Source organism: Etheostoma cragini, chromosome 23, assembly GCF_013103735.1.
Source record: "Etheostoma cragini isolate CJK2018 chromosome 23, CSU_Ecrag_1.0, whole genome shotgun sequence".
NCBI lineage: Eukaryota > Metazoa > Chordata > Actinopteri > Perciformes > Percidae > Etheostoma > Etheostoma cragini.
Genome location: NC_048429.1, coordinates 18984792 through 19011229, shown reverse-complemented (window position 1 = coordinate 19011229; position 26438 = coordinate 18984792). Strand labels below are relative to the sequence as shown.

Here is a 26438-nt window from a genome sequence, read left to right as displayed (position 1 = left end):
ACACACACACACACACACACACACACACACACACACACACACACACACACACACAACAGAGGGAATGGCATGGGAAAGAAAGAAGAATAAAGGAAAAAAGGGGATGGAAGAAGAAGAAGAAAGTGTGGACAATAGAGTGAATTCTTCAAAGCGCACTAGAGGTGAAGAAAAGAAATCTTTCTTGGGAATCTTTTTTTTTAAAAGAGTGCTTAACGAATAATGGCCCAGAAGGTGAGGGAAAAAGGAATGTGAGCAGCACTGCACCAAAAGCTCCCGTCTTTTATGAGGCGCTGACAAGCAGCAGATCGGCAGCTAGAGAGGAAGAATATGGCCACTTTATCTGGCTGTGAGGAAGAAGTTAACAGCAGAGAAACAAAAGGAGACAGTGAGACCAAAAGAGGAAAACAGGCGCAGCGCCCATAGCAGCAGCTGCTTTGAAACAAGCGGCACATTAGAGCAAAATACCCCGAGACACGAAAAGCCCTCATAACTTCTCACTTCACTACCACAGCCTCACAAGGCTTGTAAAGAATACATTTACAGTTTTAAGGCATTTCATGCTTAAACTGATACTAAAAATATGTTGTGTTTTACAGGTAGATACATTTAGAGGACAAATAAGTCAGACTGTATTACTTACCTGCATGACTGATTCACTGCCAGGATGATGTTATGTCTGATTCGGATATCACAGGGTCCATTAACTTTGACTTGAGTGGGATTTTAGCACTTTGCTTGGTAGTCAAAAAATAACAAATGCATAAAGAATCTGAAAGTCGTCCCTGGAGAGTCTTTTTCTTTCTATTCTTTTGCCCCCATGAAGACTTACTGAAGCTACCAAATCATTGAGCTACTTCTTCTTTGCCACAACACACACAGACACATACTATTATATGGCCACAATCTTTTGTTTAGTTTTGGTCTAAATCCAAGCAAGGGGCAATTTCAACATGAGATCTGACGTGAGATCTGGGGCAGGGAGTTACGTCGCACATATAAGGACTTACAACTTTAATTTGATTTGAGACTTTGCTTACTTGAAAATCAATATCCTGAAATATTGACTTGAGACTTAAGGCGCTGACACTGCAACCCGTCAGAGAGTCTGGCAAGTTTGGTGACTGGAGTCTGTTTGGTGTGTTCTGTGACATCATCAGCCTTCATTTGGGCCGATTTAACATGTTGAATCAGAAGGCGGGCAGTCAAACTCAATGACCAATCTGATTGGTGGAGTGCTAACCGTAACAACAAGACGGATGAGTGTGACAAACGCCTCTCAAAATTTGACGTTACATGGCCGATTTCTCCTTTAAATGTTTTAAGAAACACATTTCAGTGAACTATTTTAGTAAAATTCTAGATTGTATTCCAAAGGAGACGCCATGACAGTCTGGCTTTGAATTTCCAGAGAAGCCAGACACACGTGAAGCGTTTGTCCAAACAGGTGCCGGTTTTCATTTTTGGGATAACAATACACGCCAGAACGTACACTCAAGTCGGTGTCGGTTTGGTTTGTTCCAAGGCGCTTTTTTAACCAACTCGGGGAGTCCGACTGCCTTTTTTGCCAAAGGTTGGCTGTCGGGTTGGTGTGTCAGAGCCTTTAAACGCAAAAAGTTGATGAGACTTGACTTTTAGTATGAAGTATGTACCTTTCACTCAAATAGAGATAAATTGATTCACTGCTATAGTTGGACCTAGTTGGACTAAGTGGTTTTGGCCATTTTGCTTTTACAAAAGCAAGTAAAAGGGCAAAGATGAAGATTGACTTGGGCTTGCCCTCAAAGACTCAAATCTTGATTTGGACGTATTCTTAAAGAGTTGTTAATTGACTTGAGACTTGACTTGCACTTCTTAAAGGGTAACTATTTGGTTGTTTTTCAACCCTAATTTTTTAACCCTATTTTCCTATTGTTTTGTGTCTAAGTGGGAACAACTATCTTTTACATTGGTCCAATATTAAGCGAGATCTCTGCAGTCGGCAGCAGAGAAACAAGCTACAATGTAATAGGACAGTTGTCCAGTTATTATTTACCTTCACTAACGTGGTTGTTTTGCTGCAGACAGGCTCAGATTAATATTAAAAGTGTCTGACAACATTATGGAAAGAAGTCAACCTTTCTGTTAAAGATTAAGATCCATGTTTGAACATAAAAACCCTTCATTCAAAGTTGATACAAATAAAATAAAACTATGAAAAGCCATTTTGGGTCGTTTTTTACCACTTCTCCAACCATTACAACTCTAGTTTTGGTTAAAATAAACACATAGTTTACTGATTTACATGTGAGAACACGTTGGCTCCATACACTCTAAAAGTATTGCTTTTTGAAATTGAGTTTGGTGGGTTTAGCACTAGCGACCTCAGAGCTGTTTCTGGGTGAACAGAAAGGTGTTAAAGCTGTTAGGACCTTTCTGTGAGACACTTAGAATAATAATCTGAGCCTATCAGTGGCCAAATGAAGCGCTTTTAGTGGACGTAAATTGACAACTCACATTTGCCCCACATGGTTTCATTCTAGCCCGGTCTGTGGCTGCCGGTTACAGCGTTCACGCTTAATACTCAAAGATCATTGTTCCCATCAGTTATACAAAAATAGGAAACTAGGATCCAGGTTGAACAAAAAAGTGTAGTTAACCTACAGACTTGAGAATTGACTTTAACTTGCCCATAGCAGTTTGTTGAAGGCACTTTTCCCATTTCAATATGTCAATTTATTACTTAATTTTTATTTTTTCTCTGTAATCTTAGAAAACAATAGACATTTATCCACAGGTGGTAAAAACTTTCCGAACCCCAACTTTTATTCTATATACTTCCAGGCAAATTGTGCCATCAATGGATTACAGGTCTTTAAATGTGCCTCCTTTTTCTCAAGAAGCTGTCTGCCAGAAGAAGATGAACCTGATGTTGGACACTGGTTAGAAAAAAGAAATCGGTTTAAAGACTTCATATCAAGCTTTGAGAAGGCTTTGATTGGGGTTGTTTTTTTCAATTTTCACAGGCAAAACTAATTTCAATTGATCAAAACAATAGCATGACTTTCAGTTTCTTTTTCTCATTTGGTCATTTGCTCTTTTGTTCAATTAACTCTATTTTTTCTCCTTTTCATTTACTTTTCTTCCTGTCTGGCCAGAGCAACAGAAGGCAGGGAAGATGTAGTCATTTTATTTCTCCGACTTGATGCTTTTATTGACTCAGCATCAGCAGCATCCCTTCTCACAGAGCAGCCACTAAATCATATACCCTCCGTGCTTCATCCTTGTCACACACACTGTGAAGTCTGCATCTGTGCGTGGCTGTGATTGATCTTTATTTTTTACGGATGCTATCTAAGAGTTTTTTTTTGTGTGTGTGGTGCGATCTGCAGTTTGTCATTAGACAAGGACCCGAAATGGTGTGCTTTGTTCTAAAACGTGATGAATCGCTTTTTGAAGGGAGATGAAATTTATGACCCTTGTGGAAACACATTCAGCTACAAAAACACTGAAAATCCCATCACACTGTTGCCCGTTGAACGCATTGCTGAAATGATCCAACCGCCAGTTTATGTAGAAAACTAACAGGATTAAAGTTAAAATGTGTTACTTTCCATTTGTGTTGAAGGACAAAGGCGGTAGTATTTTTACCACACCTGCTTTCAGAGCTGTAGTCAATTTCAGCTTTGTCGAGTCCAAGACAAGTCCAAATCCAGGACTAGTCGAGTCCATGTCAAGACCGAGTCCAAATGAGAGCGTGAATACAGAGACAAACAAAAAAGAATCCTCTTCAAGACCATTTTCTTAGCTGTTCATAACTCATGTGATGTGAGAGACAGTGTATCTTGATCATTTTACTTTATTATTTGCAATAATCAACACTATAGGATCACATTTAGCCACATTATATACTTAAAATATTAAATGAAAATGTTCTCATTCTTCAACTTATTACTTGAAGAACTCATGGTACAGAGAGCTCACTGACATTGTGTCTGTGGCCAAACTGAAAATGATAATTGATATCTGATGATCAAGCGGTATGACGCAGTCAGGTCTGTACCAGGCAACCAATCTCAATGCATGTTCTAGATGGACTTTGAATTAAACTACTACCTAATTGTACCTGTAATCACTTCATCAGTGTTTTTGTTTTGAAAGAGGAAGTTAGCAAAAGCATATACTGCTGACTCGGTTCGACCAACTAAAATATTTTGCCAGTCCAATGGCTGAATTCGAAACAAGTTTGAGTCCAAATACCAACAAGTTCAAGACAACAGAAAAGTGTCTTGAGTCCGGACTCAAATACTACAGCCCTGCCTGCTGTGGTAAAGCTCACTGTATATTACTGTGGTTAGCGTTACTGGGAGGTCACATAGTGTTTTACACTGACAGAAACATATTCACTTACAATAAGTGAATATATTACAGATGCAGCGTTGCATTCCAAGGGTTGCATACGGTAAATTAGCCTACTTTGGATTTCGCGTGAGCTAAACAGGGTATCACTGTCACTGTGAAGATTGTTGTAGCAACAAACATAATAACAACTTTGATTCATTTAGCACATTTCATGAAAAGGATACTTAACACAAGTACAGGAGGACAAGGGGAAAGAAAACAGTAAGCCAACACAAACACGGACTGAAACTAAAAATGGCGCTAAATAGAAATTTGCGCAATTTGGGGTAGGGTTTGGATAATTTACAAGCTCCGTAATTGTGTCCATTGTTAAAGCCTGACCGAGTGTGACTCTGGTTTTCGCCCCTTGACTTTCACTTTCCCTTGTAGCACCTCATGCTACCTTTACCTGGCTGGATACTCACTAACACATGCGTTAAATCTGTGACTCATTAGATTACAATAACATATTGTGACTTTGTGGTAAAATATAAAATACAATTTCTGTAATGGGAGCACATACATTTTTTCGAATATAAAAATGAAGCACATAGTCACCTTGAACACAGCGATTTGGGACATATGGACTTTGCAATCGACATGGTATTTTTTCCTTAGTGTATCGAATTTAAATTAATTTTTCTCTTCACATGAATAGTCAGATTAAATTGTAGAATGAATTTATGGTAATTATACAACATATTTCCCATAAGTCTGTCACTGAAACTGAAACAGTATGATGAAATGTAACAAATTAAATTAATTAAAAATATGATGAATGTGACTGCCTCTTTTCTCAGGTTCTGCTCTGCAGATTGCATTGCAGATAGTAAGAAACTTAGAGGTTTTTTTTTGTTCAAAGGCTTTGTGAGAAGCAGCGGGTTTAATTTGAGGTGTGTTTGATTTGCACATCGCTGTGTGCAGGTTTCCTGGACTGGGTCCCGAAAAAGATGCAGCGTGTGGGGTGCATGGAGCTGCTCAACACAGTCCAGAGGAGAGTCCAACCCAAATTACATGTGTTCGGACACATTCATGAAGGTACGTGCATGTGCTTGTAAAACACACACAAACACAAAGACACACACACACACACACACACAATACCGCTGTAGCTACGGAGGCACATATGGTACATATAATACATCCACATTTTAAATTAACATGACAGTTTTTACATCAAAGTTGAGTAGTGACTTTAGAAAATACATATTTTCTCCTGACCACGTTTGATGGAAAAGGGGTGGGGGGATTGAAATGCAAGAAAAAAACAATTGTGTGTTTTAAATTCACGTATATTCATGATTTTGTCTTGAGCTTTTGAAAAATAATATACGTACACACACAAAAGTTTTGACACAAAGTTAGTACCTGTATTGGAGTAAATATATCTTCATAGATTTCTTTATATGGATTTACACAGTGAAGTTAACAATGGCTGATAATACCAACATGCTTTTTTATACTGCAATATTAAAGAATAGCTAAAAAAAATTTTACCCCTGAAAATGCAGAAGAGTTTTACAGCCCTGACTAGTGTCTGCAGTCCAACTCACAATCTACGATATCCTCCACCAAGAAGGCAGAGCAGCTTTTATGTTACCTGTGAAGCCCTAACTACTGCTTGTAAATGCACTGAGGGTTGACTCAGGAGAGCATTTTAACATTTTGAATGTGTCTTTAGTGTCTTATTCTGGACAATAAGAAGACACTAAACAGGTCTTTTAATGACTAAATCAAACGTGAGTGGGAGAAAGAATCCCAGTAGAAGTCACACCCTTGACTAATATGTGTCTCCACATGTTGCAATGGGATGTTTTTAAGTTAGGGATGTACTGTACATATAAACTAATCTCTTCCCCCCTTATCTACAAAATGCAGTTTACATATTTTGAGGCTGACATAAATCCTAATGACCTAAATTCGTTTGGTTGCAACATCATATTTAGCATTAAATTAAAAAAAAGGGACTCTAGCGTAACCATATTCTGATCCACCATCACTGTGTGTACATTTTTCTTACTTATCTAAACATATACCTTATAATGTAAATCTGCCCGTCACATGTACTGTATATGTAGCGCAAATAGAGGAAAAGCCTTGTATCTAGATCAGGGGTCTTTACGATTTTTACGATTGCTATGACAATTTTTCCAAAGAGAATGAATTCATAAGATATGTGTTACAGGTTGAGATGAGCTGAGTTTTTCTCAGTGGTACATTTTTTCTAAAAAGAATCTAGGCTTGCTAAACTCTTAACGCACCAACACTATAATGCTATGATGCAAGCAATGATGAAAATTATGAAAGTGTATATTCAAGAATAGCCGAGCCACATTTCATCTCATCTTCAGCTGAGGATTGCTTCCTCAGTCAGGGGATCAGGTCAGCATTGAGTTGAAATGTAAAATGTAAAGACTCTGAGAGAAATTGAGAATGGCAGACGTTGTTCTCAGTGTTTTGTATTCATGTATTCTAAATCTGAAAGGACCAACAGGGACATCTGTTCTTATCCAGGAGATGGTGAAAGTTACACCTACACTTAAAAAGATCACTGATGAAATTGTTGTACTTTTGTAGAGATGGTATTTAACTTGTGCTTGACAACACTTTGGTAACACTTTTACATCTGCCATTTGGAAGGAACGTTGAGCCAAAGTGCCTTTGAAGCAGTTTTTCAACTGTAGGGGTGTTAGTGTTGCACTCATGCATACATTTTCTCAAAACTGAATTCTTGGCATTTTAGAATGGTGATACCAAGCGCTTCTAACTCTCATTTCTCGTCCAATAGATTACCTCTATGTATGACAGCCTTCAGATGCGTCTCAGTTCCTATTCGTCCAGGGCTCCACTGTGATTGACATTACTTCCTCTGATTAGTTTGTGTTATTTAACCATGTATTAGTGGATATTTAATGCAAATGTGTGTGCCCTTTGGGGAGGCAACATTTTAGTACTATGCAGTAAAAAAAAAGAGAATATATCCATATCTATATCCATATTGGGCCACATTGAAATTGTAATAAAAGAAAACCTCCAAATGCAAAAAAATGTGTGTTTGATTGTATATTAAGGCACTCCTGTCAAGAGACCTAATTTACTGGATGGGAGGAGAGAATGGAAATGTTGTTAAAATGTGTCCTCCAACCCATATGCCTAGACGTGGCTTCTAATACAGGGCGTCTCAACTGGTCTCACCCTGTGACCCACATATTCTAATGGCCATTAAGTGGAGACCCTCTTCCAAACAAGCAATTTTTTTTTTTACGTAAATACACATGTTTACATGTGCAAAGTGCATTTCAGAGCCCATTAATAAGAAACTGAGGAGGCGCATGCCAACTGCATGGACAGCATTGACTAAAATAAATTAAATATCAAAACTGCAAAAATAACAAATAAGGCCATACATGATCTTGCTTCCAAAATCAACACAAACTTTAAGTGAACGTCAGTCAAAGGATGGTTACCATGGCTAAGGCGCTAGACTGCTGCACGGCTGACACACGTCAGTCAAAAAAAATGACACGTTCTAAATACTTCAAAATAGTCCAAAATCAGATGTACATTAAATGTTATTTGTTTAATTTTTACCAGTTGTCCGCGAGCCAGTCCCTACAAATTGAGAAACACTGGTTTAGTACATGAGACACAGCCATCTTCTAACCGCATATTACAGTAACTGGGAACTATACTCTCAGAAAGGCACACTGCTGCTTCTGCTACTTGGGCGGAGTGATTTGCTTGCAGCACCTGAGAAGCCCGGTCACAGAGCAGAAAGTTCGCTTGGAGTTTGGTAAGAGATGGAGTAATAGAGTCAATAATTGCGAGAAAAATACTGACAACTGCCAAGTGTATTAGGGCAGAGAAATCATCCGTGGTAGTGACACCAATATTTTTATTGTTCACTACAACAAAAGCAATTGTTTTCTGTTGGCATAGGTTGGCATTCTCTACATATACACCACCATAAATATTCATTCTGAATCTTCTTTCAACCTCAGTCTGTTTGGCATTTTGTCTATCAGCTTCCAAAATTGGCAACTCCTTATCTGTGCATTCCGGCTCGAAAATATATTTTCCAGATCTTGGTTTGATACCAAGTAACAATCCTCAGACAATTCCTCAAGGTCAGCCATGATCACCAGTGTTGTTTTCTACAAGCTAGCTATTCACATTGGTTTTGTTGACGGAGGTAACTGTGCTTTCAGGTGTTGCGCTAATCACTCCGCCCAAGTAGCATTATCAAATCACAATCAAAGTAAATAGGAACATGTTGGCTTAATTTTGTCACTTACTGGGACCAGTAGCTAGTTGGAACCAGTTATCGGAAGGATCTTTGCTAGGCTAAGCTAATGCTGGGGGCAGAGTTACAGCAGAGATGAGAAGGGTATATATCTGGTTTGTATCTGTAGGTATGTAACTCTGCGTCCCAAGTCCCAATAAGTCGGCATGTTCCTTTAAGACCAATGAACCTGCGCCGATATTTGCATCCATGGGCGTGCTGGTCTTACAGTTAGGTGTGTTCAGGTGCATTGTGGGCGTAGTGTTATCTTGAGGCAGCAGAAAGTGATCGCGCCATTGACAAACAATAACGCAGAAGTTCCCTGTTATTTTAACAGTACATTAGTAAAATGTGCGTTCACACTATGCTTGTTACACACACAGGGAGGCGCAGCAGCACACAAACATGCAAAAGATTAAAAAATAATATAAATATGAATATATGAACAATGTGAAATTGTATTTTGATATGATCTGCTTGGATGCTTTTACTTCATGCTAAATCAGTTTCTTCTCCTGAAAATTTCTCCTTCCTGCTCACAGCAACGCTCGAAGGTACAAATGCTCCTGGCTTTTAAAGGGGATGGGACACTCGGCTTGGTTTATTGCATGTTACGCCCAAAACACACCTATGAATGAATAAATACACTAAGTACAACCCTTTGAACCATGCGCCTGGCTCATGGACCTGTTTTTCTGCCATCAAACTAGCAAAGTGGATTTAGACACGCCCTGAACGCACCTGCGGCAGGCGCTTCATGCGTGTGCATGGATCGTTAAAATAGGGCCCACTGTGTGTTCCTGTTTGAACAAAAATGAAAAACCAAGTCTGAAATGTGTTTAAAAAACATCTGTAAAAGCATGTAGTGCTGACAGCGTGCAGGAGTTGACCTTTTCCACTGCTCCACAGGTTACGGCATGATGACTGACGGCACCACGACGTTCGTCAACGCCTCAGCCTGCACTGTCAACTTCCTGCCCATGAATGCACCCATCGTCTTCGACCTTCCAAACCCCCGGGCCACATGACTAAAGCGGGATTGCCCAAAAACACCTGCCGCCAACCAGGAGATCTAGGTGAGGTTGGTTGACCAGAGCGGAGCAGGTTTCTGTAAATATTATGAGGCAGCTGTGTGTTTAACACCACACATACAGCATGGTACATGCCTGGAGACGGACAGGACTAAGTGAGGAACGCTTCCTCATGCTATTAATGTTATTTTCTCTGCCATCATTTCGTCATCTCAACACTGAGTCTAAAAGCAGATGGACAAGCGGAGAGACGCTTTTCATGCGGACATATGAACATTTCTTTGTCCTCTTTTACTGCACTGACAATCTGATGGGGGTCTCAGAGAGACAGGAGGCACCCAGACGTCCCTGTTGGCCTTTTTCACTTCCTTTATATGAACTGTAAATCATAAAGTGAAACCACCCAACACCTTGTCTACGTGACAGTTTTGGATAAACCTTGACTCGACAGCAACGTAACATTTGCCCAGAGGATTTGTCACAGAACTTCTTCTCTCTTTCCACTTTTTAAACATTACTTTCCTCATTTCTTCCCACTTCTTTTCTGCCACTCTTATCTTCCTCCTGTTATGCTCCCCTCCTCTGGCCCGGAGCATGATGTGGTGTGTGTTTTTGCCAGTGTGTATGTGTATATGTGATCAAATTGAGTGTGTGAGGGCAGCAAGAGGTCTCCGCCAGTGCCAGTGTGAGCGTCAGGGTATCAAACATTACACTGCTCCCCTGGGCCCCACTGCAGCCCCAATAAGCCTCTGAACCGTCCAGGAGGATGCAGAGGAAACCACAAGCAGCACTTTCCCTTTTTGGTCCTCTCCTCTCCTCTCCTCCTTCCATGTAGCTCAAGTATTCTTTTCTCCTCTTTTCTCCACTGCAAAAAGATTTTAAAACAAGATAAAACACTCATAAGTTTTTTTTTTTTTTTTGGTAAGAACCAAATCATTTGCAGTGTTCCTCCCTCTCTATCCTCCATGCTGTGTGAATGATAGCACAGCTTTATAGGGACTAACTTTTTGGTCTGCAGGTAACATACGACCAGGCGCGGAGCTGAAGGCGGGCCTGGGCCCGCCCACATTGACAGCTGACCCAACCAATCAGAAAGTGAAGTGTTTTGGTGTGCAAAGCACTGCAACAATCCCAATAACCATGGACTGGAAAACGTATATACATTGTTCAATTCTGAGACTTTTTAACGTGACCTGTGGCTGTTTTACAAAAATTGATTTCAGAAGCTCCACAGTCTGCTGGGGTCGCTTTCTTGCTGCCCGGCCTGTCCACCTTCACACACCCCGCTATGAGCTGGCTGGAGCAGTTGTTGTTGTTTAAATAACTCAACACACATGTCCAGAAGATTAACTGGAACCTGTGGTTCTGAGTTATAAAGCTCCACAAGAGATTGCGGGCAAAAGGTAACAGTCTGGCTGACCGGGCTGTCACTCACACGCACACACCGGCAACGGAGCAGGCAGAAGAGAGGGGGAGCAGCGTCTGATAGGCAGAAAGATACCTGCCTCCCTTTGACAGTCTTGTAAATAAATGATAACATGTATACTGATGCTGTCAGTCTTACCCTGTTAGAATTTCATTTGTTAACTTTTTTAATATTCAAATAATATTCAGTAAATACTGCTTACATACACACGTATGTAGATTTTGAAAACTGCCACAATGTAAGGTTTTACATTTTACAATGTAATGTTGAGTTTTACTGTCCCAGGCAGTGGTGTAGTCTACGTGATACGCAGGTATACGCAGTGTACCCGCTAAGAAAGCTCCAGGATTTTCTAATACCCACTTCAAATGTGCAATGACATGTAACAACATACTTTGCATTTTTATTATGAAATATTTTGAATTATAGATATTTCCACCGTGACATGGTGCATAAAAGAGTGCCAGAATGCAGGAAATTAAGTCTTTGATGCCCAAAACTTCCCTGGTGGAGGACACCCAGACCCCCATCCTTGCTCATATATATACAGTACAGGATACCCACTACAATACATCAGACTACACCACTGGTCCCAGCAAACTGGGGCCTGGCAGATTGAATGTTTCTCACAACTACAACAGCTTCTTTTTGTAAAGAAAGCTTCTTTGATTTGGGGACTTCCTAGATTCAGGCCCACCCATCTGTTCGGCATCCGCCACTGCATACGACGTAAAGGTGCTACATGCTAACGCTGCTTCTGTACAGTCATACTAACCCCAACTTCCGAGCGGCGGTGGGTGTTTCTAGCACCCTCCCTCGTGTTGGGAGAGAGGGAACTTTTTATCCTTTTTTTTAAAGAGGAGCAAATCTGTAACTACATGTAGTGTAACTGGTCTTTGTAAATGTACTCTGTCAATGTAAAGAAAAAAGAACTTGTAGATTTCCAAGTTGTTGCTATGCTTTACAAAAACATGTTAATATCTGTGCTTTTTACATTACCTTTGGTCTATTTCTTAGTAATGTAAATGCTTATTATGGTATTTTCTCCTCTGTGAAGCTGCTCGGCCCCATTTGGTGATTATTAACTCTTTCATGTCTTTAGCAGCTGTCTGTGTTTTAAAAAAAAAGATTCCTTTTTTCCCCTGTTGCTCTATTTTCTGAATTTAGCTGTTCTCAGTAAGAGTCTGAATGTGCTTAGCATAACAAGACCACGTCACACTTTGATCCTCCCGCTCTCAGACATAATGTCTGAACGTTCCCTGGGGCTGCAGTTTACTCCCACTTCCTCAGCACATCAGCAATCATTGTGCCAGCTGATGTCTTAATGTTTCCAAATAGGTGAAGAAGGAAACCGCAGCCGATTTGCTCTCCAAGAAATGTGTGGAGTGTGTGGTATGTGTCGTGTGTGTTTGTTTGCACTTGTTAGACCATGAACAACAGTCTGAGTGTCAGTACGTGTTATGCTAATGTTATGTGGAGCAGTTTGAGTTTAGACTGAAATTGCAGACATTTTGGCTGATCGTCGCTTCTTCAAGAGGCAGGTTTAGCTTAGAATTAGGATTAGATTTAAGGTATGGTGCGCCTGGTGAAGAGGGTATGGCCACTGGAGGTTGAAGAACACATACTGTACTTCCAGAGCTTACATTGAAAGTCCTGGAACTAGGGCTGGGTATCGTTAAAAAATGTTCAATACCAGTGCAGATACCAATCCTTTTTTAATACTACCACACATACAACATTACACATTACAGCAATTTTTTATTTTTTTTTCAGTTCCTTCTACTTGAGCCCTGTCTCTGTGTGTAACGTAGAGTTTTTCCTACAACATTTAACGATAGACAGCCAATAACCAGCACTATTAGTCTTTAGAAGCATGCTGAATGCAGATCAGCTCACTGACTCTGATAAGGTTTTCTCCTTAGGTATTACAATTGGGTATTGAAGGTATTTTTTGATACTCAAGGCTTTAGAGTGCCTTAAAAGTTTTGAAATCGGTACCTAGCCCTACCTAGAACACAGAGAGGATGCTGCTCTGACATAAAACGACGTGGATTACGGTATGTTTTGAAATGTAGATGTGATCTTCTATCAGAACTACAGACACCCTATATCTGCATTAGTATCAAACCCATGCATTCAGAGTTAAAGAACATCAACTTGTTAGCTAACTTTCCAACGCAACAGTGAGAAAAAAACTCAAATTGTTTACTATGTATTTGCAGCCCTTTTCTAAATGTAGCATATGTCAAATTGGTAAATTTGACAACGCATCCTCATGAAAGAAAATGAATGCACACCAAATCGTGTGATAGACTCTGAAATTAGGCGACAGAGGTCTGGTCAAGTGACTATTGTCCCCCCCATCCTCCATGCAGTTACAAGTAGCAAAGAAGGACACAGAGGATTAAAATAACGTGATGGACTCTTCAGAGTGGGAAAGCCACCAGACGCCACAATCTCCTGACCACAGTCATACTGAGAAATCCAGAGAGAGTTGTGGTGGTTGTCATAATTAGCTTTGCAGAATCTCATTTGGTAATGACTTGAATGTCACGGACATTTATTAAGATCAAAAATTATGCTCTAAAGCTTTGAGTGTAGGCACCAAAATGACTAGTTAGATTAGAAAAAAGATGGTGGATTGGAGCAGATTAATTTTCGTAGTTATGTGTAAGGAAGGTTCTTGAGAACAGCCTAAATATGAATATGCTGGCAATAATGTTGGTGCAGGTTATACTATTTAGTTATTGGCTATTAAACTACTGGTGGTACCATCAATGCCGTCCAAAGACAATAGTCTATTGATTACAAATCCTTTAACGCATGCAGAGCAGGTAAGGGTAAAGGGTTTTAGAGTTTGTGGCTAGTAATGAACAATGCAGTATGATACCAACTGAAGATTAGCAACAAAAGATTAGCAGTGATAGTTTGAATGTATTCAGACAACAGTGTGCAAGCACAACATAGGGTGTGTGTGTGTGTGTAGGAATAGTAAGAGAGTTTAAAACACATACTTAATTAACGTCTATGAAGGAAAATGCTCCAAGAAAGGAACAAAGGGAAACATTAAAAACCAAAAGATGGGAGGAACTTTCATCTCTCAGTTTCATAAAAAGCTGTCTGTTTGGTTCAACTCTCCACTTCCAGTCCTCATTTAGATGTCTCACTTTGATGCTCTTCTGCTTCAGTAGCTGTGTTATGTGTTTCCTGTTTTTTTCAGGGGGGAAAAAAGTGCTGTACTATTTCTTGATTTCTTTCTTGAGGCATGCTTAAAGGAGTTAACGACTTCTGCTACTCAGACAATCTGCATATGAAGAGTTTTGTTCCAAAATGAGATATCTTCTGTTTGAAAAAAGGGACGCCTACGCAGGCTGAATGATTGACAGCTGAAACTTGAAAGCAGATTGTGTTGGTATTTTTTAAAAGCATCGTTAGGAAAAAATAATTCTGACTGTACCCTCTATATTTCAGCAAAACTGGATGGTTATGAACTTCAGGTCTTTTTTTTAAAATGGATGTATAGCATTTTGGAATGAAAGTGTCCATATGGTATTGTATTTTTGCCATCGTTGTTGGAGGCATTTTGTCTTTCAACTGTAAAACAAGAAACCCGCCAGCAGCAACATGTTACTGTGTTGCTCTTGGAGACAACTCTAAAAATGTACCTCTCTTTCTTAAAACCATAAGGATTCTGATGGTTCTGAGAGATTATTCACTGATTGAATAAAACCTTATCTGTGACCGGTGGATCATGCTTCCTTACTTCCCTTCCTTTTGTCTCTCCCCTCCTTTATTTCTTGTTCTAGAGAAAGAAATTAAGGCTGCAGAGGAAACTTTTCCCCGTCCTGGTTCTTCTCTTTTGTTCCACTCAAAGGTATCTGTGTCTCGTATCAATTATAGAGCCCAGAGCTGCGAGTTAATTTCCAGTAGCAACAACCCTCTCTGTCTCTGTCTCCCATTTTGTTCCGCAGGTCTTCCACACCTCTGCACATTATAATAAGAACGCTCGTTCAAATAATTACATTAGTAATCCCAGGGGAGCCTGGGTAATTTATTCGCCGATGGCTTTTTACTTTGCCATTAATACAACTAGCTTTCATATACTCTTGTCTTGCCCCAGCTCCTTCCCTCCCTTTTTTCTCACTCTGCCTATCCAACCACCATCCTGAGCTCCTTTTATTTTTTCCTCCGTTTCTGATCATCCCTTTTCCATTTCCATCTGCGTGTCCCTCTCTCAGATTCCTCAGATGATACATTTTTTTTCTCCTCTCCGAGAGCCATCTCGCTGCTGTCTCATTTTCATACGTGAATGACAGACGTCCCCTCTATCTTCCCCGTTATCCATCTTACTTCACACTTCCCATCCGAACAAAAGATCCACCCAGTCCTTCCTGTTGTCTGGATCACTTTCTTTGATCGGCTTTGGAACACAAATCAGTGTCAAATCGTCACAGAAGGTGGACAACACTGGGAGCAACCCAAATCATGTAACAATCTCTTCTTTGTTCATCTTTGTTTCCTCATCACCAAAGGGCCCGGGGGGCAGAAATGGGCTGTGGGTCCCTAATCCCCCACCCATATTATTTTATGATGATCCTTTGTGATCATTAAGCATAATATTAGACAGTGTATTTGAAGTATTAACATTAGAAATGCCAACTCAGTGCAGCAAATGAGTTCTCTATAGGATCCCAGCAAACCCCCACACAACCAAAGAATAAACTTCCTGTTCCCCACAGGACAATGAAAACTAAACTTAGTGAGGCATCTTGCACTTAATTGTCAATCTTTGATTTTCTTCTTGAGCCGATGTTGGCGCCAAAGAATAACAGCCTGTTAGCGCGGTTTCCCATTGGAGTCACAGAAGAATTGTGGAGAACTACAATCATCAGCTTCTGTAAAAAAGGGTGACTAAGAAAGACAGAATTCTTACTTGTTGCCAAATATTGGCAAGCTACGAGACACTCTCTGGACAGACACTGGTAAGTGGCCACATCTTGGTTTGAAAGTGCCGACATCCAGACAGTCTGGCGGGGTGTGTGTGGTGCAGGGGGTGTGTGATTAAAAGCGATCACTACAAGCTAATTTTAAATGATCAGAGTAAGGTAATCGGGGTAAATGCCCAACCTTGATCAGTAAAAAAAAATGTCAAAATGGGCTTCAATCCAATACTGTGATCAGGATTGGGACATCCTTAATTAAAATAGTCTTGCCCCTTGGTTGGTTTATCTGGACCGGACAGCAAGATCTTCCTCTGATACAAATACATCCATCAAGGGATCCGATGACTAAAAAACATGAGGAAATAATGCATCTTTTTTCAAGCGAGCAGCGGGGCGTTGGGACAGCCAGGCAGGAAGTGAAACGCGAGAGCCAGTCCAGTCTATTTACCAAAATACACCCCTCCAAAGTGGCATGTTCCCACTACAACACCATGACCAGAGATCATCTTGGAGGTGGAAAAACATAGTCAACACTAAAGATCTTTTGGGTTACTTGAAATCTACTTGAACAGGGACATGACACTGTCATGAATGTGTAATAAAACATATAAACTTGACATAATGCTTTTTTTCAAATGTCATTTGGTTTTGTCATTAAAAATAGGATTATTGTTAGGGTTAAGGTCTAATGCAGAAAACCTTAAGTAAAGTTTTACTAATCTTTTTTTTATAAAGACATAATCAGAAAAGAGAAGGCATGGAGTTTAACAGTAGAAGTACTTGGAGTGGAAACTAAATACTAGCTAAATAAACACTGATTGTTCTGTGAAGTAGAGACAAGACAATCTGCGAGTCGGGCAGGAAGATGCTCCGAAGAATGTCTCTTCTACAATGTCTGAACATGGAAACCACAGCACGGTTCAGGGTTGATTGCAGGTCTGTCTATTGCTATTCAGAGCCATGACATCCACCCCCTTTTTTTTACCTCACTGTTTTAACACTATTGTTGGAGTTGAGGTGTTGTATTTCCAACATGAACATAATTCCAAAGGAAACCAAGCTATTGTTTAGTGTCAATATTTATTGTTACAGAGAAATGCATTTTCAGGGGATTTAGGATCAAATGCAGAGTGATCTGCTTACCATTTCAGGTTATATTTTGCTTTCTACAGTGCATAATCCCCGCATAACAAATTGCAATTAACCAAATTACCACAATGTATCAAAGCAGCAGTAGGCATCTGAATGAAGGTCAGCGAAGAAAGGCCCACAGGAAGTCATTGTAGCAGATCCTTCCTGTGGTGTTGGCATCAAAATAAGAGCTGAGGTGGAAGAACTCCTCCTCTGACAGCCTGACGCTGAAGTGGCGCAGCACCTGCAGGGCAACAGCGGCAAAGAATTGGAGTGGGAACATTTGTGTGTGTCCTAGTGTTTCGAGTTGGGGTTTAGGAGATGTCATCCCTGAACAGGTTGGCTAATTGTTTCTATTGATTAGCTTGTGGAGCTTTGTTGTCTGTGAAATGTACAGCAGGTAAATGGCAGGGGCAATAAAACAGGAGTGTCAGCTGCTGTTCTCCTGGGCCAAAATGTCAGAGCAGTCTTGTTTCAACCTTCAGCTTAATGGAACAATTAAAATTACTGATTGGCTGTCAAGTGTTGTGTGTGTCTGTGTGTCTTGAGCATGGATTTCAAGTCACCCTCCATCATTCTTCTACAGACATTTTGATAGAAGAGACACAAGTGAAACAATCGCATCAATAATTTATGAAGAACAACTTTTTTCTCTTGTGTTTTGACATTCTTCGGATGCAGCAGAGCAGTCGGAGCTCTGTAAGGGACCTCACCTTCCTAAAGTCCTGCACCGAGACACTTCCTGTGCGGCTGCGGTCGCACGTCAGGAAACAGCGTCTGATGGAGGTCCAGGAGGAGTGAACCACACCGTGCATCCTCAGCATGACCTCCACGCCATCTTTGCTTAGAACACCGTGGCTCACCTGAACCGGAACCAGACCGAGCAGGATCCCATCAGACAGGGTACAAGGCCCATACAGGAAGTCACGATCAACCAGAAAAAAAAGGTGAGAGCCCACATTAGTGCTATTATTTCATTTCTTCACAAGCTGAGACGCAAGTGTTGTTTGTTCTATGATCAGATAAAAAAGGTTTTGTCTGTAAGCTGGTGTAGAGACGTCATTGAATCAGATAAGATGCAGGGGGTCTTGGCAATTTTACACAGATGGTGGTGGTTTCTTTTAAGACAATGCAGGTCTTGTGTTTTCAAAGTTGGTTTGGAAGCTCGCAGCTCATGGGTTGCCAGATTAGGGCCTTCACCCACACGCTCCATTAAAGCTTGGGGCTCAGCTTAGTCGCTCAGCGGGAGTCTTTTAAGAACGTGCCCACCCGTGTGTCATTGTTCAAAGCTTCATATACACCTCCCCATGCCAGAAAAGCACCGCAAACTCACCAAACTTGCCCAGTTTGCTTGTCATATAGGCGATAGTCAAGAGCCTGAGGGTGGGAGGTCCCCGCTGAGTTTACACAATCTGGCAACCCGGCACCTCCCCCCACACACACACACTTGCTTATAACCCAATTTAAACTTGCAGACAACACATGTGCAATGCACCAGATGTTAAACAGAGGAAAGGAGAGTTAATTTGAAATGTGCTGCTCAGCATGGGCATGTGTAGCTTAAAGTACATACCCCGTGTCCCAATTTCACAGTAACTCCAACTGTGATGACTGGATCCATGAGGGAAAAGTACTTTTCAAAATGCTAACATGCATACTAAAATGTGAAACCCGCCTGAACCCGCCTGTGTGGTATAATCTGCCATGAAGGTGACGGGGAGGAGTGGGGAACAGCCAATCAGCATCCTCCACCCTCCTACCATCCGATACAGACGATACCAAGTCCCCAAAATGCAGACTGAACCTCACTGAAACTCAAATGTGCCAAAATCAATCAATATTTTAAATAAGGCTTTTTGAGGCTGTTGTGCAATAGTATCACGTGGTTCTGTTTGTGTACTGTGCGATTTATGTGTGCTCTCATTGGTTTGCACTTTGTTTCCATGTGGATTGTTTTTGTTTTTGTTGATCTTTATTGTAAGTGCAGGGGCCTGTTGCACGAAAGTAGAATAAAGATATCCAGTATAAGTGAAAAAGCGCAGCTTGACTTTGTGTGATCTGCTCATCTGCTTGATCGGTTGCACATTTGCCGAGCCAGGATGAACAGGTGAAGCTATGTCAAGCCAGGTGTAGATAGCTGTGATAAGTGCACGTTCACGGCTTTCTCAAATAGACCACAGTATTGATCACAGATTTACTAATGCAGAATTGAGAAGACGCATGCACCATATGTTTCACCCAATAAGCAGCAGCTTCTAATGGAAAGTAACGAGGAGGTGAAGCATATAATATGCAGAAAGGGAAATACGGCTCTTGTCAAAGGGAGAAAAAAAGCCCAAAGTAGCAGACCCGACTGAATGTGTGAGGGTGTAAAAATATCTACTTAGCCTATAGTCATCCCACATTTTTACAAAGTTGTAGGCTACACTGTGTTTTAATTGCTTTAAATATGCTAGTTTCATGTTTCTGTTTTTATGTGATAAATGTGCTGGTTTTACTGTAAAGTGTCTTTGACTAGTCTACCATGTAAAGCACTACATAAATAAAATGTATTATTATTTAGCCTTTGCCTTAAAAGTGAGCAGAGGGAATTAATGTTCCTCGGGAAATGGACCCTAAGGACTTTAGGCTTAATTTCAAACCCACTGGGCGGCTGCCACCGGGCAGCTGCCACTGGGCAGCGGCCACCGGACAGTGGCTGCTGCCCTGTGGCCGCTGCCTGGCATGCGGCCGCTGCCCAGTCGCATCAGAGGGGCACCGGGCAGCGGCCATACGCCAGGCAGCCTCGAAACAGTACCGCCACACTGGGAAAAGTCCCACTCCGCATCTTGGTGCCAGTGCAACCATTTCTAACCATCTAAACAACTATAGTAGGGTTAAGACGTTTGCAATTTGCATTGTATTGCACCACGTAAACAAAGTGGTGGAGATACAAATGTATATTTGGAAAAACTTTTAATTTTTTCCAAAGTCATAGCTCAATAAGAGGGGTTGGAGACACGTTTAGAGCTTATTACATGCAGACAGAGAATTGCAAACAGTTTTTTTTTTTACCGGTGTTATAGGAAGAGGGAGTCTACGTCGTTCATGTGCCGCCTTGGTCTCTGCTGGTTTTAGGTTCAATAGGAAGTGACGAAGGAAGTTGTGATAAGAAACGCAGCCATTATTGCTGATGTCAAACTTCACAGCCAGATGCTCAATTTGCTCCTGAGTCATACTGATGCCGAGGCATTGGAGGATCTCTGCAACACACAGTCAGTCCTGAGCATATAGCAGGTAGAAGGAATAGCTCAGGGTCATGTATGATTGCCTGTGGTTTGCTGCTCACCCAGGAAGGAGGTAGTGCTTATGTGTCCCTCTTGCTGAGGATCTTCCTTTGCACAGTTCTTCTGGATCTCTCTCCAACAGCGCTGCACGGCCCCACGCAGCCTTCTCTCTGCGCTGCCCAACGGGCTTACTGTTCCCGGCCTCCCCACTGAGGCAGGACCCCTGGAGGTGCACTGGGGGGCAGACTGGGAGAGGAATGAGAGAAGGTGAGGAGTAGTGCTGCACAACTACATTGAAGAAAAGTGGCATCTTAAGTTGTTTAAGAGTGGTTTGCACCAAGCACTGGTGGAATGTAACTAAGTACAAGTACATGTTCTCAAGTACTGGACTCAGGTACAAATGTTGATGCATTTTCACATTATTTGAGTCATTTCTTTTCATGCCTGTTTCTACTTCTACTCAGCAACATTTCAGAGAGAAATATTTTTTCTCCACTAAATTCATTTGACAGCTTTAGTAAATAGTTTACAAATTAAGATCTTTCAGCGAAAATGATTAGACAATGTAACACTTGATTGATTTAACTGTTTGGATCTTTTCCAGTTTCTAAACTGAGCAGTTTTCTGCATTGAGTACTTTTTATACTTTAAGTACATTTTCCTGATGATGCTTGCGCACATTTCTTTCAATGCAGAACTTTTATTTTTAATTGAGTATTTTAACAGTGTGGTCATATGTAGTCATATGTAAACTTTACATGAAGTTAGGAGGTTAAAATTTTTCCAACGTCAAGTTGAAGGTATTTCATACAATATTTTCGGTTATATCTGACTACAGATGTAAAAAGAAGTTTAAAAAGAAGATACTTGTGACAATGAAAAGAAAAATTGTAATTAATCAGTGCAATTGAATGTAACTTTTAATGTTAAAAAAAACATCGGCCCCTGGGCATCTTCACATAAGCAAATCTTGTACTCTTTATCACCCTTCACAGGAGGTGATGAATAATTCCCCTTACGATTAATATAATTTCACTTAATGTTTAGGAAAACATTTGGAAACAAAATAAAATAAGTTTAATCATATCACTTCTGCAGTTCCACTTAATGTGAGAATATACTTGACACAAGATGAGTTTAGGAATCACCTGCAAAGATAAAAACCCTGGTTCAAGTACATCATTTACACATGTAATATGTTTCTGAGATGAAACTGTAGTTTGAGCTGTGTCTAAAGCCTCAATTCCCACATAGTCTCAAATTGCTGCTTTAAGTCTGGCAAGATTGAACAGGCATCTGCTTATTTCAAGAAGGATTCACACACTTCACAAACATCACCTGACAAAATGTGTCGACGAAGGACAAAGACTTTGCTCTGTTTATTTGGCGTGTACACAGGGTGTCTACACACAAAAGAAAAACAATCAATTTAGAAACTTGCTTAAACATGGCGGACGTTCTGGAAATGTCAAATATCTCTGAAATATATATATATATATATATATATATATATATATATATATATATTATACTTTGAAATAGGACTGCAGGGCCAGGCACTGAACCACCAACCTTCCGATTGGCAGGCAACAAACAGCTAATGTATATCAGCTGTAAATTGGTCTGACACAGACAATACTGATAAAATCCACTTTTGTCAAAGCATTATGGAATTATATTTGAGAATCAATATAAAGCAACCAGCGGGACCTTTTGAAAACAGAAAAAAGAGAGACATGCCATTGAGACACATTTCACTGCTAGGTGGGGACACGCGTAACGAGAGCTGTCCACTTGTGATCCGGTCACTCAGATCGGATGTTAATACCAAGTGGAAACAGAGTCTTAGGGGGCTTTCACAAGAACTACACGTGATAGAGCTATGTCCTGTGTCTCCTGACAGTTGTAATGTATTGGTTTGTAGGGTCTGACTTTTTTCAACTGACTGTTTCTCTCCCTTTGCTATCGCCCCTTTTTTATGTTGATATACACCATTGATTAAATGCATTTTCACTATTTGAGATTAAATTTTAAGCCAGCAGTGAGACATTTTGATCACAGAAAAAAACATGGTTGGGAACATGTGATTTATATTTTGCAGGGAAATTGGAGAGACTCAATTAATTTGAGCTAGCATAATCTGTCTTCTCTTCTCAAACCTTTATTTTTGTGTCTGCTAATATCCACATAAGTGCGCAATAATAACCTTTCTCATTCAGTTCGACACATTTTCCAAATCCTTCTTTATCTTTTTCTGAAGAGTGCACAGAGCAAAAAAGGGCAGCAGAGATACTGTGAAAAAGTGTCCAAGGGTTTGTAAGTGTAAAGCGCAGTGTTTTTGACGGGGAAATAAGTAAAAGTGAGTGAGAGAGGTTTTTAATGTGCAGTCCTCTGGATATTCCATCCTGTCATGTGCTTTACCTTAGTGCGTTGCAGAATGGCACCTACAGTCTCTGGGCGAAATGTTGTCGCTGAGGCTGTTTGTCTGGGCTCATAGGACAGAGATGGGACACTGACGGTGGGACCCCCTGCTTCTGCCCCTCTCGGCGCACCAAAGCGCTCCAGAAACTCTCTGTACTGCAGCTTCTTCTGCTCATTCACAGGCATCTGACTCCACACACACTCAAACTGAGAAGCAAAAGGAAACACATAGACAATAATCATTTGCACTGGGGGGACTAGGACCCCAAAGCGAGCTACAAACAGCACAGTAAATTGGCTTTACAGATGACTAACTTTCTCATTAAGTCAATAATTATTGGCAAAGATAAATTAGATTTTGATTAGGATAATCAAAGACAACATATCAGACTAAAATAAATGGTGTTGGCAAATGCACCAAAAGACTCATTCTCTCACAGACTAATTTCCTCCTTTGTAACCATGGGCGGATGCCAGTATGTGTTGTTGCTTGAAAACATTGGAAGAGTTGTTGAAGATGTGCTTGTTCTCTTGAACGGCTAGAATTCTCTGAATTATCATGGACAGGAATATAAGCAAACAGTTTCTCACCTGATCCTTTGTGAGTCTCAGGCAGTGGTGATCACACAGCTGTCTGAACTGCCCTTTAGAGATTGTAGTGCTGTTGGAGGAGTCAAGATCTATGAGCTCTTTGGTGATTTCATACAAGTCACCGGAGACGACTTCCTGGATCTGCTGCAGAGAATCTGTGTCTTCAGAGGTCTCGGTCTGGATAGGCAAGCAATCGGTTTTAGTCCCTTTTTCCCAGGTCTTACTCAGAGACCTCTTTGACGTCTACATCATTATAAACAGTAGCATACAACACACACACACACACAGACACACACACACACACGCTCCATATGAGGTACAAAGCCAACAGAAAAGGTCAACATTTTGAGGCAATACACAAATGTTCTTGCCTTCTAATGGTGCTTTCACACCTGCCTTGTTTAGTTTGGTTGAATTGCGCGGATAGAGTTGGTTTTCCACCTTGGTGCGTTTTGTTTGGGCAGGTATGAACGCGCCAGTCACACTTGGGTACGCACCAAAAGCCAACCAAAATGTGTGATGAAACAAGGCTAATGACAACGGGAACATGCAGATGCAAAGCGGGTAAAATGGTGACCATGTTCCCCATGTTAGCATCATGGGAAGTGAAAAAGCACATTTGCCTTAAATATCTCCAGAAACAGCTTCTCTTACCAGTGGGCTCTGTGACTGGAACTTGTTGAGAAAATCCTTCCAGTTAACAGTGCAGTTCTCTTGGTCCAGCTGCAGTTTGGTCAGGATGTATCTGTGCTGTTTGTCTGACAGATGGGCACAAAAGTTCTCCAGCACCTGGCGAAATTCCAGAGCTTTGACTGTCCCTGTCCCACTCTGGTCAAAGGCCAAGAATGCCTAGGGGACAGAAAGAGACACCGAAAAGTGATCAGCTGAGAAACCGACGACAAAGAAAAATGAAGCATGTTGTAAGCTTCACCTTATACAGATTAGGTGCTGACGCAGTTACTAGTTCTTGCATCCTAGTCAGAATCAGGCCTGGACTGAGGCTGTCCAAAGACTCTATCTGGCATGCAACATCAGGAGAAGAAGGAGGACGCTTAGACCTCTTCTCTGCTTTAGGGTCAAACTTAGACAGGAAGTCCATGTAAGATAGCCTCTCACCATAATCATCCATGGGAACCTCAAGCCTTTAGAAACAAACAAAGAAGTGGATTTTACAATGAATGATTTCAATTTTGTTAAATTGAATGTACTTTATTATTCCTGCAGGGGAAAATAAACATGTTTCACTCCGTTGTTAGTAACACTCAGACCTGAAATACACACATGTTCAAGATATACACATGCACAAGTGAAGAAAAGCGTCAGATTGAGGGGGCTGCAGCTGTTGATGGACTGCCGCCGGAACATTTGGGGGTCCGGTGCCTTGCTCAAGGACACCTTGGCAGTGCCCAGGAGGTGACCTTGCACTTCTCCAGTGCCACTCCGGTTCCCAACCCAACTCCCTATGGACTGAGCTCCGGCCACCCTAGTCTCGCTTTGCCAGACCATCCTCACCAGGCTGCCGAGTAAGGTCTGGCAAGTCCACAATGCATTCTGGGAGAGGAGAAAAACTTGCTCTGGTTCATTGCAATCTACTTTACAACCCCATTCTAGAGATTCAGGGCAGTCAGAGGATGACCTTCCTAGTTATAGTGACAGGAAGGAGGCTTCTTAACAGTTTGCAGAACAGAAGTGCTCGCCATTCAATCAACAAATGTCAGTGTCAAGTGTCATAACCGAATCCATCCATCCTTCCATCATCCATACTTCCATCTAACCATCATCCATCCTTCCTTCCATCTATTCATCCATCCACCCATCTTTCATCCGTGCATCCTTCCATCTATCTATCCAACCATCCATCCATCCATCCATCTATTCAACCAACTATCCATCCTTACATCCTCACATCAATCAGTCCATCTATCAATCATCCATCCTTACATCCTTACATCAATCCATCCTTCATCTATCTATCTATCCATCCATCCATCCCTCTGTACATCCTTTACATCCATCAATCGATCAATCCATCATTCATTCATCCATCCCTCCATCCATGGTGTTCCGCAAGGTCTTGATGTCTTAGAGTAATGTGGTATTTTGAAGGGTTTGGATAACCAGCTAAACATCCCCCCACCCCCCCAAAAAAACTGAAAATAAGATACATAGATGTACATACATAGATACATAGATAAGCATCTATATATATATATATATATATATATATATGTGTATATATATATACACATATATTTAAACGTATAGGTGGGGTGTCTGAGGATTAACTAAGATGGATAAAAATGACAAGAAAGTGAAAACCTGTATTGTGCAGCTTCAAATTATTATCTGCATACCAATAAATACACAGGCCAATTCTCTGATTTTCATTGTGTTATTGTGTAAGATTGTCTTTACAGTTTACAGTAGTTTTTTATCGCTAAACAACAGTGGTTACAAGTGAAGCTATATGTGCAAAACTCCAGAGTCTGTTACCTGAGCTAAACAGTTCACGTCACAGAAACCAGGTTGAGGTTAAAGTCATTAGATAAGTTTGGAGAGTTTAGAAAACTGTGTTTAAGCAATAAAAAAGGAACTAAAGTTTGGTCCACAAGGCTGTGCAGACACATGGCTGTGCAGACTGTCTCCAGCTGTGCCCACTACTATAATGTAAGTCTCCATGGGGAAAAGTAAAGGTTGGAGTTGACCTGCGCAGGTAATTTATAAGCTGCTCTCTCCGGACAGAGTAGCTGTAGGTTTGTAGCAGGCGCAGCAGCTCCTCCACTGTCACTGTGCCATCTCTAATCGTTTCCAGGTGAGTCAGGGAGTCGCTCAACCCCTTGTAGTTCTCCTGCACAATCTGTCTGTGGACAGCACAACAACAGCTTGTGTTATAACCTGTACTGCTATGTTTCCATAGCTTCACTCAAGTATTTCTGTTCAGACAGACAGCGTAAATATAAAATATGTTTG

At 41.0% G+C, this 26438-nt stretch overlaps 2 protein-coding genes across 2 annotated transcripts in view; one reads left to right on the top strand and one right to left on the bottom strand.

The window, feature by feature from the left end:
• The window catches only part of mpped1 (metallophosphoesterase domain containing 1), an 84683-nt gene extending 74101 nt beyond the window's left edge, over nucleotides 1–10582 (top strand). Inside the window, exons 6-7 of the mRNA XM_034863898.1 lie at nucleotides 5302–5415; nucleotides 9569–10582. Coding sequence (XP_034719789.1) covers nucleotides 5302–5415; nucleotides 9569–9687 — 233 coding nt within the window. The 3' untranslated portion in view covers nucleotides 9688–10582. The remainder of the gene's footprint in view (nucleotides 1–5301; nucleotides 5416–9568) is intronic.
• A 6541-nt stretch (nucleotides 10583–17123) lies between these two features.
• The window catches only part of efcab6 (EF-hand calcium binding domain 6), a 67925-nt gene continuing 58610 nt past the window's right edge, over nucleotides 17124–26438 (bottom strand). The window contains exons 21-29 of the mRNA XM_034864137.1: nucleotides 26174–26329; nucleotides 24400–24610; nucleotides 24123–24317; nucleotides 23469–23711; nucleotides 22878–23084; nucleotides 20519–20702; nucleotides 20245–20432; nucleotides 17904–18053; nucleotides 17124–17434 (exon numbers count right to left, since the gene is read on the bottom strand). Coding sequence (XP_034720028.1) covers nucleotides 17312–17434; nucleotides 17904–18053; nucleotides 20245–20432; nucleotides 20519–20702; nucleotides 22878–23084; nucleotides 23469–23711; nucleotides 24123–24317; nucleotides 24400–24610; nucleotides 26174–26329 — 1657 coding nt within the window. The 3' untranslated portion in view covers nucleotides 17124–17311. The remainder of the gene's footprint in view (nucleotides 17435–17903; nucleotides 18054–20244; nucleotides 20433–20518; nucleotides 20703–22877; nucleotides 23085–23468; nucleotides 23712–24122; nucleotides 24318–24399; nucleotides 24611–26173; nucleotides 26330–26438) is intronic.